General features: G+C 41.6%; 1 protein-coding gene across 2 annotated transcripts in view; it reads left to right on the top strand.

The window, feature by feature from the left end:
• The window catches only part of LOC106898841 (chromosome unknown open reading frame, human CXorf23), a 35,903-nt gene continuing 19,841 nt past the window's right edge, over positions 1-16,062 (top strand). For both annotated transcript variants that reach the window (XR_001413981.1, XM_014960350.1), the window contains exons 1-7: positions 1-27; positions 8,669-8,742; positions 10,730-11,308; positions 11,652-12,317; positions 14,616-14,794; positions 15,481-15,595; positions 15,777-15,840. Coding sequence is in view for 1 of the 2 variants with exons in the window: in XM_014960350.1 (XP_014815836.1) it covers positions 8,702-8,742; positions 10,730-11,308; positions 11,652-12,317; positions 14,616-14,794; positions 15,481-15,595; positions 15,777-15,840 (1,644 nt within the window). In the remaining variant the exon portion in view is untranslated. The remainder of the gene's footprint in view (positions 28-8,668; positions 8,743-10,729; positions 11,309-11,651; positions 12,318-14,615; positions 14,795-15,480; positions 15,596-15,776; positions 15,841-16,062) is intronic.

Genomic DNA, 16,062 nt, shown 5'->3' with positions numbered 1-16,062 from the left:
AGGCGGCGGAAAGCGGCCCCGCTGGCGGTGAGTGTTGGGGGCTGGCGGCGGCGGCCTCCTCACGGCCTCGGTGGGGCCTGGTCGGGGCCCGGCGTTGAGGAGGGACGGTGGGGCGGGAGCTTGGCCGGTGCCGCGGGCAGGGGAGCCGGGTGCTCAGGGCCTGGGGACGGCGGTCATTGTCCCTCAGCGGGCCTATCCCCCACCCCGGCGGCCGGGAAGGAGTGGGCCGGGCAGGGCCCCAGGGGCTCCGCCGCGCCCACCGCGGGAGGCGGTGTGTGTGGAGGGGGGTGTGTGAGAGAGAGACGCCGCTTCCGTTCGTCGCGGTGACCGGGGAGGTGTCGGCCGGCGGCAGCGGGGACGGGAGGTCCGCGGGGATCCTGCGGGACCCACCTTATATCTACCAGTGCCTGGGGTGGCCTCCCGTCCGACCCCCGCCGCGTCTCTGCCCGTGTGTTCCGCGGGCCGGTGCGTGTGGCTCCCGCACTCGGCGGGGCCGGGGAGGGCCAGGGTGAGACGAGGGGTGCCGCGGGGCTGTCATCGCCGTGCCCCCGCCGTCCTGAGCCTTCCAGAAAACCCGCGTTGCTGTGGAGCCGCCGGGCAGAGCCGGGCCGGGGTGGCTGCCGGCCGTTCCTCTAAGGACAGCGTCTCTCTCGGAGGTGAGCAAGGCATGAACACCAGCAGCCCCTCTCCCGAGGAATTTGGGAACGGCTGCAGACAGATTTGCACCGGTTTGTCCGTTTAGAATAACTTTAAAACAGTACAGGTTTTGTTTAGCCATCACATCTTCATTTCGCTGCATCTTTGGTTTAGCTTTACCCTGAAAAATAGATTTTCAGGATCGAGGCAAACCAAAGCAAGATGAGTTGGTGCTGATTTGACCTAATCTGTGCTTTCTCACCTTTCTTCGACTGGTTTAATTGGTTATGCACAATTACCTGCATGCATCTGAAGGGGCGGTGATGTCTCAGGAGGAATCAGCGATAGCAGTCTCCTCGCTTGACTCGGCTCCATCCAGAACAGCAACACCTAATTTTTATTGCAGTTCTTAAATGCCTCCAAGTTACTTGTAAATATAGTTTAGGTTCCTGAATTGCAAGGGTTTAAAACAAAGGCTGCTTAAATTGCTGGGAGATTTTAATTACCTGCTTACCTGGTGTGTTTGTGGACCTCAAGGAAAAGTGAATCTTGTGTGAAAGTTTTGTTGGGTGTGGACGGCTGGAGGAAGAGCATGGAAGAGGATGCCAGGAAGGGAGGGGAAGGAGCATGCAAAAGGCATGGAAGGATCTCTGGTGACGGAAGCCACGTTGTGGCAGGCTGTGAGACACAGGGCTGGGCAGAGAGGGGCAGAGAACACGGATGACTAAGTCTTTCCCCTTGTTTTCATCTTTCCACTCTGAAGGAGTAATCAGAAGCCATGAGGATTTTTCTGGTGATTTTTTTTTTTTTTTTAATATTGGTGTTGATGAGGTGAGCTGAAATTAATTAACTTCCTTTAGAGGCACACCCTGTTATACTGATAAACAGCTGTCTGTCTTAATGACTGTCCATGCACTCCTCCACATCTGCCTTCAGCAAAATAACTGGTATTTCTGCCACCGCTTTTGTAAGAGTGATCAAACCAACTCTCCTTCCGCCTGCGCTCTGATGAGATGGGCTTGATTTCGGCGCAGTCTTGCCTTGTGGGTGTTCACCTGTCAGGAGGTAACGTAGGCTGGGTTGGTGTCGCAGCAAGCTGGCTAGCAGTGTGGTTGCACACAGTTAGGTCTGCTTTTCCTCTCAGGTGGCAGCAGGCGCTTGCAATCTATGAGGACGGGAGGAAATGTGTTGGGTGTCTTCCAGCGAGGGCTCATTTCTTCGGCGTGGCTGGGGAAGGCAGCCTGGACTTCCTGGCCTCCTGGCAGCACTGCTACATGGCATGGCCGATTCTGAATAAATAAGGGTGGGTTTTTTTGGTTTTTCTGGTGTTTTTGTGACTTAAGGTGAAAAAGCGAAGGTCTCCATTACAGTTTGTACACATCGGAAAGCTTTCAGTAGGAAGGAAGTTGTTGTGGTTTGTCTCTGGGACTCAGACAGGAGCGGATTTAACATGCTTCTGGCATCCCTGTAGAAACTGGTAGGTAGGCAGAAGCGGCTGGGGATGGTGCTGTGACATTTAAGGCTCTGCAATAGGTGGGTATTAAAGGCCTCTGATTCAGTGCATTACAGAAATGGCTTACTGATCTGTTTATGGGTTATGCTTTCTTTGTGTAAAAAAAAAAAGTGCTTATTTGAGAGTGAAATACCCAATTTATTATGTGATACAGATTTATCCTGCTAAGCCTTTCCAAGTTGGCATTGTAATCTGTTTTTCTGCAAAGGTGAGGCATCGCCTGCTAATTAGTGCCATTAAATGGGTTGGTTTTAAATGAGAGCACACTGAGCTTAAGTTACACGCTCAATAGATCTACACAGTTATTTTTATTCTTTTGCTCAAATACACGGGGACAGGGGAATACTTTCTGTGTACCCCTAGGAATTGCTTAAAATTTGTTTACTGGCCCATTAAGAAATACAGTATGTTCCAGCTAGGCCTGTACGTTCTGTAGTAGGTCTCCACGCTAGTGTGAGTGTAAGGGGGAACAATCATTTTTATATCTATAGCTATTTGTTCTGTGTAATGAGCAGAGGAGAGTGATGCCCACTTGCTGCCCCTGTGTGAGATGGTTGCCTCACTAGCATGAGACCTGGTTGTCTATTCATGGTCTTTGGGATATAACCTGTGTAAAAGCCTGCCTTCCCCAGCTTGTGCCAAAGCAAAAGGACAACGCTGAGGGGGAGGAGGACAAAAAGTTCTCTAAAGCCGCAGTGGCTGTGGTTTTGGGAGGCTGGAGGGGTGTTTCTAGTGCTGGGGAGGCCCTGTCTCTTGGCAGATGAGCAGGAGCATCGGTGCTTGCCGTGCTCCTTGGGTTGTGGCACATTTGAATCGTAGAATCATAGAATCATTCAGGTTGGAAGAGACCCTTGGGATCATCGAGTCCAACCATCCACCCTACTCTACATAGTCCTCCCCTACACCATATCCCTCAGTACCCCATCTAAATGTCCCTTAAACACATCCAGGGATGGTGACTCAACCACCTCCCTGGGCAGCCTATTCCAATGCCCGACCACTCTTTCTGTGAAAAATTCCTTCTTAATGTTCAGTCTAAACCTACCCTGTTGGAGCTTGAAGCCGTTCCCTCTTGTTCTGTCGTTAATTACCTGTGAGAAGAGACCAGCACCAACCTCTCTACAGTGTCCTTTCAAGTAGTTGTAGAGAGTGATGAGGTCTCCCCTCAGCCTCCTCTTCATCATACTAAACAGTCCCAGCTCCTTCAGCCGTTCTTCATATGATTTGTCTTCCAGGCCCTTCACGGCCCTTCCATTTGGCAGGGGTGCAGGCTCATGGTGCTGCCTACAGTTCCCAGCTGTGCTGTCACAACTGCCTGGGGAGATGCTGTGGACCAGATGAGGAAATCTGGTAAATATAGCACGGCAAGAAGGAAAAATGGGGAGGGTGTGTGTATGTGAAAGGAATAAGTGACCCTGTCATCTCCCTCATGGTGTTGGTGGTGAGAACTCAGGCTGAGGGTGGTGCCACCAGACCTGCTACAAAACATTTTGGAGACTCAAAGCATAACCCTGGAGATGTGGAAGGTGCTCTGAGAGTGAAGGAAGCTGAGGAGAAGAGATCTGTAATCAAAAAGTGAATTGAATATTGGAGAGCTGTGAGGAAGCAGAGGATGGAAATTTGCATCTGTCATTTGCATTGATCTATCACCTGCAGTGTTGACTAAAAGAGGGAATGGTTTAGAAATCCCTCAGCTGAGTTTCATTTGCCTCAGCTGGGGTGTATGTCCTTGACTTAAAGAGCTGTTCTAGCTCATAGTTTTCAAACCTGTCACATGTGTCCCGCCCTGAGGCGACGTGCCTTGAGTTAGGCGTCACCCCTCTGGGCCTGGCAGAGCTGTAACTCAGCTCCAGGCACCTCTTGGGTGCTGGGGCAGCCATGCTGGAGCATGGAGCAGGGTTGTGTTGCATGTTCCATGACATCCTTCCTCCAGCCGTGGCAGGACTTGGGATGGTGGATGAAGGTGCTGGTTGTGAGCTGTGGTTTTGAGTTTGAAGGTGTTTAGTAGAAAAACCAGGGGGAAATGGGTGCATGCATGGCCTAATGGAGCACTGGGAGCCTCTGCCTGTGGTGATGGTACCCGAGCCAGTTTGGGAAGCATTGGCTAAAGGAGATGTGAAGTCCTGCTGCAGGTTCAGAAATGTTCAGGCCAGTTTGCTGGGAGATATTTCTCCATTCTTTTGCTCTTTCCTGGGAATTTGCTGCTGGAGGTGATAAGATTTGCCTGGAAGCTGAATGGGCAGGAACATGCCAGACTTGTGTCCTGCCTGGACAGCATATGGGGTGGGAGCCATGTGGGACAGCCTTTGAATCAGCTACTTTAACTTACCTACTAGAAAATTTGCCATTTCTATACTTTTCACTTAAGGATAGGGTAGGTGGCTTCGTGTATTGCACGCTTCAAGATCTTTTCTTTTTTTTTTTTTTCCTCAAGTCTGGATTGCAGCTGAGCTTTTAATTTGATTGTATTTCTGTCAAATACTTGCCTGTCTTCGTGTTGAGACTCTCAATTCCTGGTTTCTCTTTCTTGACAGACACTGCACCAATACATGCTTCGGCGTGTCCCTCGCCGCTTCCAATTGATCCCCCGCCTAGAAGACAGTCGATGAAAAGCTTGCAGCTGCTCCTTATCTTTTGGGGCAGAGTGAGAGAATATTGAGCTAGGTAGTTTTAGCAGCCAGGGTCAGTGTCTGTCTGCCTCTCTGCTGTGTGACCCAACCTGTTGAAAGACTTGCTTATTCCTTCCTTCTCTAGAAGATTTGAGAGGCAGTGGCAAGGGTAGTTGGGCAATCCCTTACAAAGGGGTGAGGAGTAATGTCTCCCTTCGCCACAGGTGAAATGGCAATTGAAGAGCAGCTTCCTGATGGAAAGCACTACTGCTGTTGACCTGTCCTTTGCGTGTCCTGCATAGGATTTCTTCCATGATCTGTTGTATATGATAGAAGGCACCCAAAAGGCATGTAAAGCAGTCCATGTATTTATGGTCTGTTTACAGGAGAGTTAACTCCTTCTACTCGGTCTGTGCTCTATCTGCAAGGTTTTAGCTGTTTGGGGCTTGCTGTTGTGGAGGACTTTGCATTAGGAAGAGAGCTCCAGTTCCCCTCCGTTCAGCTAGATCATTGCAGTCATTTGTGATTTCTTGTACTTCATGCTGGAGAAAAATCAAGGAGACTGAAGATTTTTCTGTTCAGGAGAACAAGTTGTTAAAAATTTATAGCCTTTCGGAAAGAATGTGTGTTCAGGTTGACACACCCCATGGAATTTCTGGTCATTTTCAAGTTAATTCTCTTGAGATACTCCTTTCAGGTTTGTAGTGGATAGATACTACAAGAATTTTGTACTTGTCAAAGCACTGATCTCTCAAGGGTAGAATCAAAGGAGAGCCAGCAGCAGGCTTGAGGCTGTTTCCTCTGAGAGGCAAGTTGTCTGATTTCAATTCCAAAAGTCAAGGAAAAGAAAACAAAAGATGGGATTTCCATTAATATTTAAAAACTATCTACGCACAGTTACTTATAACTCCTCCAGTGAGTCACTTATTGTTGTAACACAACAAACGCAAGGAACACTATGAACCTAATAATATTGCTTCCTAGTTAAAAAAGTAGTTCTTCATGTTTTCATAGTGACAGTATCCCATAAAGTACAGCAGGAGCACTTGGTGAAATTCAGAACCCAAAGCATAGCAGGTCCTGGTACCTCTGCTCCAATGTGACCTGGCCTTTCAGAAGCACCTGGATGGCTGACTTGGGAGCCATAGGGTCTTCACTTGATTTGAGTAATTCTGCTGGAGGTAGGCTTGTCACCTGGGATCATCCTTTGGAAAGCTTGCTTTTGGTATGGAACCACGTTGCTGGTCTAGATGAGATGATTTAAGCTTGACTTTAGCAATGTGCTTAGAAACTCTGTATAAATTAATTTGTGATTCTGGTATTACACTGGGAATCTTGTATGGGGTGGAGTGTCTGCTGCCTTTGTATGCTGCATATTGCATCTTGACTCTTGCTGTGAGGAAATCATATTGCGTGGGTCATTTTTCAGGCAGCGAGTGAAACAAATGAATGCTTTTTTTCCACTAAACAAAAGGAGTGTCTACATTGGAAATTACACTAGTCTCTTTATCCTAAGGCAAGATCTAGAACATGCTGTCACAGTCCTTCTCATGCTTTTAGAACAATTGTTTAGCCAGTCTCGAAAGAATAAGGAATCTTTCATTTTGTATGTTCAGTTTCTAGCTTGATCGGTTTGCGATGAGAGATCCTGGCAGATCAGGTTCTGTATGATGGTTGGGTGGGATTTAATGGTACTTTTGTCTTTTTGGTGCTTACATACTCACTTGAAAATGAAGGATAAAGTTCAGAACTGAAGGGAAGATAAAAAGAAAGAATTTGAATGGCATGTAAAACTTTTTAAAGTTTGCAGGCAAAGAGGGTAGTAGTGAATCTTCCAAGCTTGTGGGACATGCACCTCTTTTTGAAATATATTGGTCAGGGAGTGTGTGTTTTGGTTCTGAAATACTGGTCAGTTTGGTAAGGTGTGTGTTTTTTATGGGTGAGAAATAGGAAAATACTTTAGTCACAATATTAATTTTCTTTGAAAAATTGAGTAATTGGAGCTCCAGTTGGCATTGGAGCATCATACTTAAAGTTGGCTAGTATGATCTTAGAGTTAGCAAAGGGCCTGAAGTTAATTCATCCTGTGCAGTCCTCGGATATATGCCTTTAGGGTCTAAGAGGCAATGCTAACTTCATATTTGAGAGTTCAGAGAACAGATATTCTATATTGTCTTTGGGGTATTTCAGGGTTGTTTGGGTTTTCTTGCTTCACTTTTCCTTGAAACACTTCTTACAACTTCTTGCCTTGTCACATGCAAAAACTCGTTGCAGAGTGAATTATGGTAAACAAGAGACTTCTGAGATTTTTAAAAAAAAAAAAATTCAAGAGAGTTTTTTCCAGAACTGTGCTGTTGCTATGTCTTGCAAATAGTTGTCTGGTTAGCTTATGGTGCAACTTAACGAGCAGGAAGTGAATGTTTCCAGAATCACTCTGAAGTGTAGTAGATGGCTTGTCTGACGTCCACCTGTGGTGGTAGGCAGCAGAAGTATGCTGTACCTTCTCCTCTAAGATACTGCTGGTTTAGTCATGATCTAATCATACAAGAAATCAGATAGAGCAAGGGATAATATTTTATTTGAATGGGGGGTAGGGGGGGTTATGAAACGATGGGTCAGGCATGTGGGTGCATACCTACTTTTCCAGGTTTCTTGTGTGCCTTAAAGGTTGCTGGTTTTTCTTCCCTTTCAATTTTAGTTGATCAAGTAAAAGATTTGAGCACTGGAAGTGTCACAAAGGCCATGCTTGACCAGTCCAGACAAGTTTTCTGTCTCCATGAGTGTCTGTGAGCAAATACTTGCAGAAAATACCAGAGCATGTATAGAGTCACATTGACCTGGGCGTATTCTTCCAGTTTGAAGTGACTGGTTGTTCATTAATTTCAGAGCTGTTGGTGGATCTGGTTTTGGATCTATTTATATTTCTGGCCTTTACAGCATTTTGTTATAGTTAGGAGCCGTAGACATGGGCATGTGGTCCAAATTCCAACTTTTAACTAGTTATTACCTGATAATTTCGCTCTGCTTTAATCCTTGTGTTTGCTAAATAATGAATAATCAGTTCCATTGCTGTTGACCGATTACATTACTGTTGAGTTTGTATGTCCTTTTATCACTTGTTTTCCAAGTTTCTAGTGTGTTTTGCAAAGAAGAGCAAGAAGGGTAGATTGCACTGATATTTTTCTCATTCTTCCATAGCTGTTATGAGAAGAGATGGCCAGAGCTACTTCCAGGATTCAGGAGCAGTTGTTTCTGTCATAGTGAATCCACTGTATATTTAAATGTGTGTCTAGGTCATAGGTGATTATCAAGTTCAGTACAAAAATGAAAAGTACGTGGTTTTATTTGGGTGAAGTGTGTGATGATATAACAGTTGAGACTTGATGGAGCAGTTAAAGCTTACAGGAGGCCTGTAACCACAGAAAAATATCAGTGTATATTACAAATTTGAAGCTCAGTATATATGATATCCAGAATGTAACTCAATGCAGAAACGTTTTTCTTTGTAGACTTGATTTTAAAGTTGGCTGTCTCTCCCCTCACTATCATGTATAGCATTCAGTGCATACTAACATACAACTTCTTTTCAATTGCTGCAGCTTGGTTGTGACATTAACATTTAAAAACAGAGCGAATAGACAGAATTAGAAAATAGAGGGGGGAAAAAAAGGGAGCAATGGTCAAATATTTAAACCTTTATAAAGAAATTAAGCCATGTTCTAAGATCAGCAATTAGGAAAAAAGTTACTTGCCTTAAAATGGGAATTAGAGGTAAAAGTAAGTCATCCTAAAAATATGCCTCACTCCAACCTTGAAGCACCAAATATTACACTTATTAAAAACAACTCTCCCTATTGTAATTTGTAGTGCAATTCTATTATCAGACTAGTAAATTGTATTGTTTTTACAGCTTCAAGAAACTCACATAAACACGTGAGAGAAGATGACAAGATCTAGATCGAGATCACCACGATGGAAACCAAGGTAAATATTTACCTGTAACTTGTGTTCTGAAATGTAGGTCTGAAATATAAGGATTTTTAATTCAGTCTTAAAACTTGCATAAGACAACAAAAATTGCATCCAGAGGTGCAATTCGTTAAGTGCATTCTATAAATTATAATTTGTTTTCCAAATGGAAAGGCTTCTGCAGTTTTTTTCCAACTCACAATTTTATTAATATGGATTTGTTTATCTGTTTTAAGATGGAGGTGTTAAGGTCTTGCTGTCTGCCAAGAACCTCGTTCAGCTTGCATGTTTTGGGACTTGGAACTACCTTAAGGACAAAATCCAACCAAACTAGTTAAGATTAATTTTACTCCAACACCATCTGGTGCACTTCATGTCTGTAGCTCGCTCCTGTTTTGCTTCTTGGTCTACGGGGAGGGCCAGGTTGACTCTTAAAAAACAACTTCTTAGTTCAAACACCTCAGGCTTTCTGAGCCTTTGGGGCTGACCTGCACATTGATCTTCAGCACAGTTAGATATGCCTTGCAGCATAAAGTGAACTGAAAACATGGGAGTTGGTGCCCTTCTCTTTGGCCACTAGCCTAGTAGTGTGTGTCATTCATTTATGTCACCAGAATAGCATCCAGGTTACTTCATGCTGTTAGTTACTTTTTTAATTTTCAGGAGGCAAGTGCAAAGATGAGGTGTTAAAACTAGTAGCTATTAGTGTGTAATATGAAATTACTTTGTTGCTGGGTTTGGGTTGCTTTTCTAAACAGACTAATTAACATGTGATGACCAAGGAATTCTGTTGGATAATACAGGCAAATGTGGTTTTTTTTTCCTTTGTTTTTAGAAAGAGAAAAACTATCTGTGTGTTCTCTTTCTATATTTGTGATAGTTGTGAATATGCCTTTTGACTGAAAGGCAGGGAGGAATGCCCCACCTCTCATTAAAATGCAAGCCTTAACCAGAACGACACAGGGAGGCAGCAGCAGGATGGATGCTATTGGAAGTTAGTGATTATATATGAAGATCTGTCGTTTTCAGTTCAAACTCATTTGCGGAAACGGAGCAAATAGTTATATCAGATTGTACATTTGCAATATGTGTACAAAGGAAGGGACTCCCTTGAATTTTTTCAACTTACATCCTTTAATAAGAACAGAAAAATGTATCAAGAGTGTACAGTAAATGCTTAAATTCAAGCAAACTGTTGTATCTGAGATTACTTTCTGGCTCTTGCTAGTGGCTTGTGTTTTGGTTTTTTTTTTTAAGGAGATTTGGGCTAAAAACTCCTAGCAGGTTGCTTTTGGTTTTGTAACTGTAGGTGAAAATGTAGAGTGATGCAATTGAGTGGAACTTAGCAATTGAATTTTGAATAGCAAAAGCTGCAATAAGTGTGGAAGTGCATAGGTATGCATGTATGTATGTGTACATACAATTACACAAAATGGTGACAACATCTTTCTCAAACTCAGTCTTCTCTGCAGGAAAAAGCCTACCTGTGTGACATTTTAAATAGGATATTTTAGCATTTTTTTCAGTCAGTTTTTTGGGTTGTTATGGCATGCAAAGGAAACATGAATTTTTTCTTTTTTCTCTTTTTTTGGCATTTCTGTATATGCTTTTTTCCTTCCCCTTTTTTCTCTTGGCACTGGAAAAGATAGGGAATATTTGAGAAGTGTGAATATGTGTCTAACAGTTGTTTTCAATGTAGTAGAAACTTCATATGTATGAAATTATTTTTACTCTTAAATGAAAAAATGCAAAGAGAAAAATGGTTGACTCACTGCTATTTTGAGTGGGTATTTCTACTATGAAAACGTTTAAGAGTCAAAGTAAGCTTGGTACTCTAGCCAGGCAAATGACATTTTGGATATCATGGCTTGTTTTTAATTTTTTTCTACCAGTTGATCAAAATGATGTACTAAACTGTAGTGCCCTTGGGGATAGATGTTCTCATTAAGAGGTTGATTCAATTTCATGGGACTACTCAAAGTGGTTTTTGTTTTTGCTTTAGGTCCTTATCTCCAGCATTTAGGAGTCCAGAGCATCATAGACAAAGACATGCTCATATTAATTATGACTGTGAATATAAAAGCTTTCGTAAGGACCCAAAGAAACCTATGCCTTGGAGAACAGAAGATGAGAAATATGGACAAAGCAATTCCAGGTTTGCACCTCATAGAAATAACCACCAGAGAATATATGAACGTAGGTCACCTTCACCAAACCTGAAAAGAATTCCCATGGAAGATTCTTACAGTCATAAGCCCTACAGAACACATTCATCTGAAAGAACTGAAAGCAATAGGAGATGCCAGTTACCACCAAAATACTTGGAAATACCATATAAAGAGCATGATCGTCCCTTTTACCAACACAAAATAGAAGATAGATACATGTTTGACCACTACAAAGTCACTGGAGATGAAAAAGGAATGAAACCTTTTCATAGACCGTTAGGGGCTCCATGTAAACTTGAAAGAAAATGGCATGAAGATGACTTGAGGCACCAGAGGTTACATGAAGAGAAGTATGGTCAGTCACCCAGAAGAGTTTCTGATGAATTTACGGCAAGGAGCTCTTTACAGAAGAGGTATAGGAATAAAATAATTAAAACCTGGGTATTGTGGTGTAAAGCCTCAAGTGAAAGTCTGTTTTCATTATAGTTGAAGAGATCCACCTTGAAACACGTTGGCCACTTTGTAGTTTAATTATGGGCGACTGGTAGTAGTGAAGTATTTGTCTTTTAAGTAAATCGTGTTGATGGCTAGAGTATGAAAGGATAATGTTTCCCTCTTAAGAGCCCCTGCACATCTGTACCTTGGCGTGAGGGATTATGGGTTAACTTGCCACGCATTCTGCTGTCCAACATTCTGCACATATAAGTTCTCGCTTTCTTCTCTAGTGCAAGTGTAAATTGCTTTATGTCAACACAGGTATCCTGAAGATCACGATTACAGAGAATATGGGCACACGTCTAAAAGGGCTAAAGAAATGGAGAGGTATGACGGTGGAGAAGTAGCAAGAAATTCCAAGTGGAAGCAAGAACGTTCTTTTCCACCCTACCAAGAAAAGGAGGAGCAAAGAAATCTGGGTGCCCTGTCCCACCGGTCGGCTGAAAGGGAGTACTCGGAGGGTTCTGTCACAAAGATAGCCTATGAGTACAGCCACAAACGGCGCAGGCATCTGGATGGGGAAAAGCCTTTTTCAGACGATAGAGCTCAGAAGTACATGAAGCAGGAAGACCAGAAATATGGTTCTTCTAAGGGTGCCCGGAATAGCAAAGAGTTAGATTACTTTAGCAGTGGAAGAACGAGACGGACTGAAGAAGGGCACGTTGAAGTACCTGTTAAATACAGTTCAAAGAAGGGCTGCGATGCTTGCGTTAACTCTGCCAAAACGGATGGTGATCTGAGATCTTTTAAAAACAAACCGAAGGAAAGAGTAAGGAAAGAAGGGGAATTCAGGAAAAAAGTAGATTCCTCCAATAGTCAGCATGATTCAAATCATACTGTTTCAGATGTGAAAATGTCAGATGTCAACTGTAGGAGGGAACATCTCACAATCAAAGTGGATATGAAGAAAATGGTGACCAAGTACAGGTATTGGTTTCCCCTCACCTCTTCTTCTTTTCTTTCTCTTTACAGTTTATGAATATTGGAGGAAAGCATAGTTTCTTTAAGAGGTAGCCAGGGCAAACTAAGGTTGTACCTTTTGAAATTTTATTTCATTTAGAATGTTAACTTGCTCAGACTGGAAACTCACAGCCTACCTCTATTAAAAAAACACACCAAAAAACTCCCTAGTAGTTAATTTCATGCAGATACAGTAGGAGGTGGAAAGAGCAGATATGCTTGACACAAACCTGCAGTTAAAAGTTGCTCATGGTAAGTACATGTGTTACTTTTAAATAAAAGCAAAACCAGAAAAGCCTAGTCCTGTGGTTTCTTCTTCAAACCGGGACAAATATGATGGCATTTTTTTTTACTGAGTCATCCCTCATTTCTTCTAAAAAAGAGATAACCTTTAAATTCCCTAAATCTCAGGCACACATTCAGATGTTCAAGCTCTCAAGTTCAATAAAGCTGTTGAAAAATTAGAGATCCCTGGGTTATGTTATTTATTGTTATAACAAATGAAGTGGCAATCTGTTGAGGCATAAGAACTGAAAAGCAGGAGAGTCTGCTTCTGTCTATCTTCTGTGTGATACTTGTGGTTGCCTTTAGCATTCCCAATGCCGCTGAATTGGAAAAAAGTGGTAATGTTATGAAAATCTGGATGATGGATACATGGTAGAGAGTAAGCAGCTTGGTTTATAAAGTTTTTTGCAGGTTTTTCTGGTACGTTGCCTTGCTGCTGCAGGCAAGAATGTTATATAATGTCAGTAATCCTTTTCGGAAGGGATTACATTCCCTTCCATAATGATCAACCTTCATTTTAAAGGTACTTTGCCTCTTGTCCCAAATAAATAAAACATCTGTATCATTTCTTTTTCCCTTTCCAATATTTCAGAAACATGTAATACAATGGAAAGTTACAAAGACAAGTTACTGTCTGCACATAAGGGGCTAATATTAAAGACTGAGGAAAGGGAAGTGGAGTAATGCCCCCCAACCCAAGCTAGGACAAGCATTTAACTTCCTGAATGATAATGTAAGGAAAATAACTTAATTATTGTTGGGCTTTGTCAAAAGCCCACAGAACAATTCCTGTATCTAGTAGCCTCTTGCTGGTGTTTTTGAAAGTCATGCACGATGGACATGGTAATTATTTGTAGACTGAAGGAACTGCTACATTGATTACAGCTAATTTAACATGTGGAAGGCTTGCTTCTGCAGCCCAAAGTGCTAAATGTTTTATTTTTTTTAAATGTGAGAACACTTAATTTTGCAGAAGCCGATGACTGGGAATATTCATGCTGCCTGCTTTAGGCATTTAACAAACACTTGACTTGAAATGACTCAGCTGAGAGGAATACTTTCTTTATAAACCTGCGGAGCAGGAAGATAATTCAAATTATCTACAATTGAGATTGTTCAGATTCCCTCTTCCATGCATTTATTTCTAGTTTACTGGGGGCAAATAGATGACTTCTGACACCTGCTAGAGGCTATTCCTGGTCCAATTTTTTGTATGAAATTCTAGTCTTGTGTGCTTCAGATACAGGATGGGGCGGCACATAATCACTTTGTAGAGTGCACAGTAAACAGAGTTTTTATCCTAAAAGCTTTTACATGGGCTGTTTGAGCCCTCAATTTATCTTTCCAAATGACAGGCATTTTCCTTGCAACAAGAACAGCCGGATTTTTAAAGTGTTATCTTCCTTGTCAAAATAACTCTTAAGCAGCAATGCCACCATTTGGGACGTAAACTTATTTAGAATGAGTAAAATTTGACAGAAAGATGCTAAACGCATTCTTAAGTTCACACACTGCCACTGGAAAGCTGTTTCACTGGGCTCAAGCGATAATCCAGTTTCCAAAGATGCAGTTTCCAAAGATTTTTACATCTCTGAACTGTTCTTGAAAATTGTCTGGTAGCACCTTATAAACAAAGACACACACATAGTTGCCTTCCAGAATTCTACTAAAGAAATAGATCTTCATTTGCCTGTTTATTTGATAATCTAGATAAATTAAGTTTAAAATTCACAAATTCTGTATTAATACTTCACTGAAACAAGGAATCCTGAGAGAGTAGTCTCTTTGTATTTTATTATAGATTTTCTTCCTCGTGACCTTATGAGTTCTTTAATTAAAAAAAGGAACAAAATGATATGGTGGTTTAATCACATTTATTCCTAAAAACTTCTTCATTTATTGTTTTGTTCTACTCTATTTGAAGTTTTTCCAGAGATAGAGAATAATTTTAAAGTGAGTATCTGCAAATTTTTATTCTAGGACTGCTTCTAGTCATACTACAGAAAGACAGATGTCACATGATCTGGTTGCTGTTGGCAGGAAAAATGAAAATTTTCATCCGGTGTTTGAGCACATGGAATCTGTAACACAAAATGTTGAAAACGACCCATCAAGAGAATTTACTCAGGAAATAATCACAATTATCCATCAAGTTAAAGGTGGCTGTAACATTTGGGGTATATGTATGTGTTTATGTAATTATTAAAACCAAATCTAATGAATTAGTTATGTTGTTCTTGTAAATCTCAGGTGTTTGCGTTTGGCTTCTTTTATATTTTGGCTTAATTCTATATTGATTTAAGGAAAATACAGGTTGAGGATTTTGAGTGGTTGGGTGGAGAATGATTGTAAGAAGGTCTCAGTGCATAAGAGAGGCATTATTGTGGAGTGTTAAGGTTGACAGGATTTTCTGATAGTAGTTAAGACTAACCTTCTTGTTTGGGAACAAGAGAAGGAAAAAAGGAGCTTTGCTTTAGTCACAACTTCCTAGGTGTACATAGTTCCTTTAATTTTTCAGATTAGTGGTTAGACTGCTGCATCATGTTCAATGTTGAGCTTTATAGATTGTAGTCATTTGAGTACTACCACGGTAGAGCTAACAGGTAGTTAACTTTCTATTAAGCTTAAGCTTTTTAAATAAGAAGGATGTCTAAATTGGGCTTGCCTAATCTCTCATTTCTGAATGTTAAACTGCAAGTGGAAATAGTTTGAAACTTAGTGTCAGAAGTTGTCTTGATGTCCTTAAGAATTAATCTTTTAAAAGATACAATTTCCCACTATTTCAATACTAACAGCGTTTCAAATACTACAAGTAAACATTCTTGTATTTAATCTCTCTTCACAGCAAATTATTTTACATCTTCTGACATAACCCTACATGAACGGTTCTCAAAAATTCAGGATAAACCTATTGCAAATATGAATGAAGTTAAAATACGCCTGGATCCAGAAATTCACAGGTAATTTATGTGCTATTTGCATTAAGGTTGTTAATCTTCAGTAGACTTTCCACAATATAAAGTGTTTTTTCACTGACTCTACCTGCCCACAGTCTGTAAAAAAAATTCTGCAGTTGGTCAATAATGCTTTTGCTATTTATAGTGATGGCACTTGTTTTTATGTAACATTTTTGTTTTCCAGGAGGATTGACATGTCTCTAGCAGAACTTCAGAACAAACGAACTATGCCATCTGAATCTCCCCAGGTATCTTGATTCCTTAACTTTTTTGGCAAATGGTGAGTTAAAATGATGTAGGTGTAAACAACATCTTCCCCTTGCTCTTGGTAAGTCACTTTTCATGCTTTGAAGACCACCAATTCTGATTATTTTGAAAGAAATGCACATTTGAGTATATTTACTGATACAACAACGATGCAAGTATACTGGGTTTGCTGATGAGTAAAATGCAGGTGTGTTCTCCAGAGT

Source organism: Calidris pugnax, unplaced genomic scaffold (assembly GCF_001431845.1).
Source record: "Calidris pugnax isolate Ruff unplaced genomic scaffold, ASM143184v1 scaffold188, whole genome shotgun sequence".
Taxonomy (NCBI): Eukaryota; Metazoa; Chordata; class Aves; order Charadriiformes; family Scolopacidae; genus Calidris; species Calidris pugnax.
Note: the sequence above shows the minus strand (reverse complement) of the source record. Positions and strands in the feature narration are given on the sequence as shown.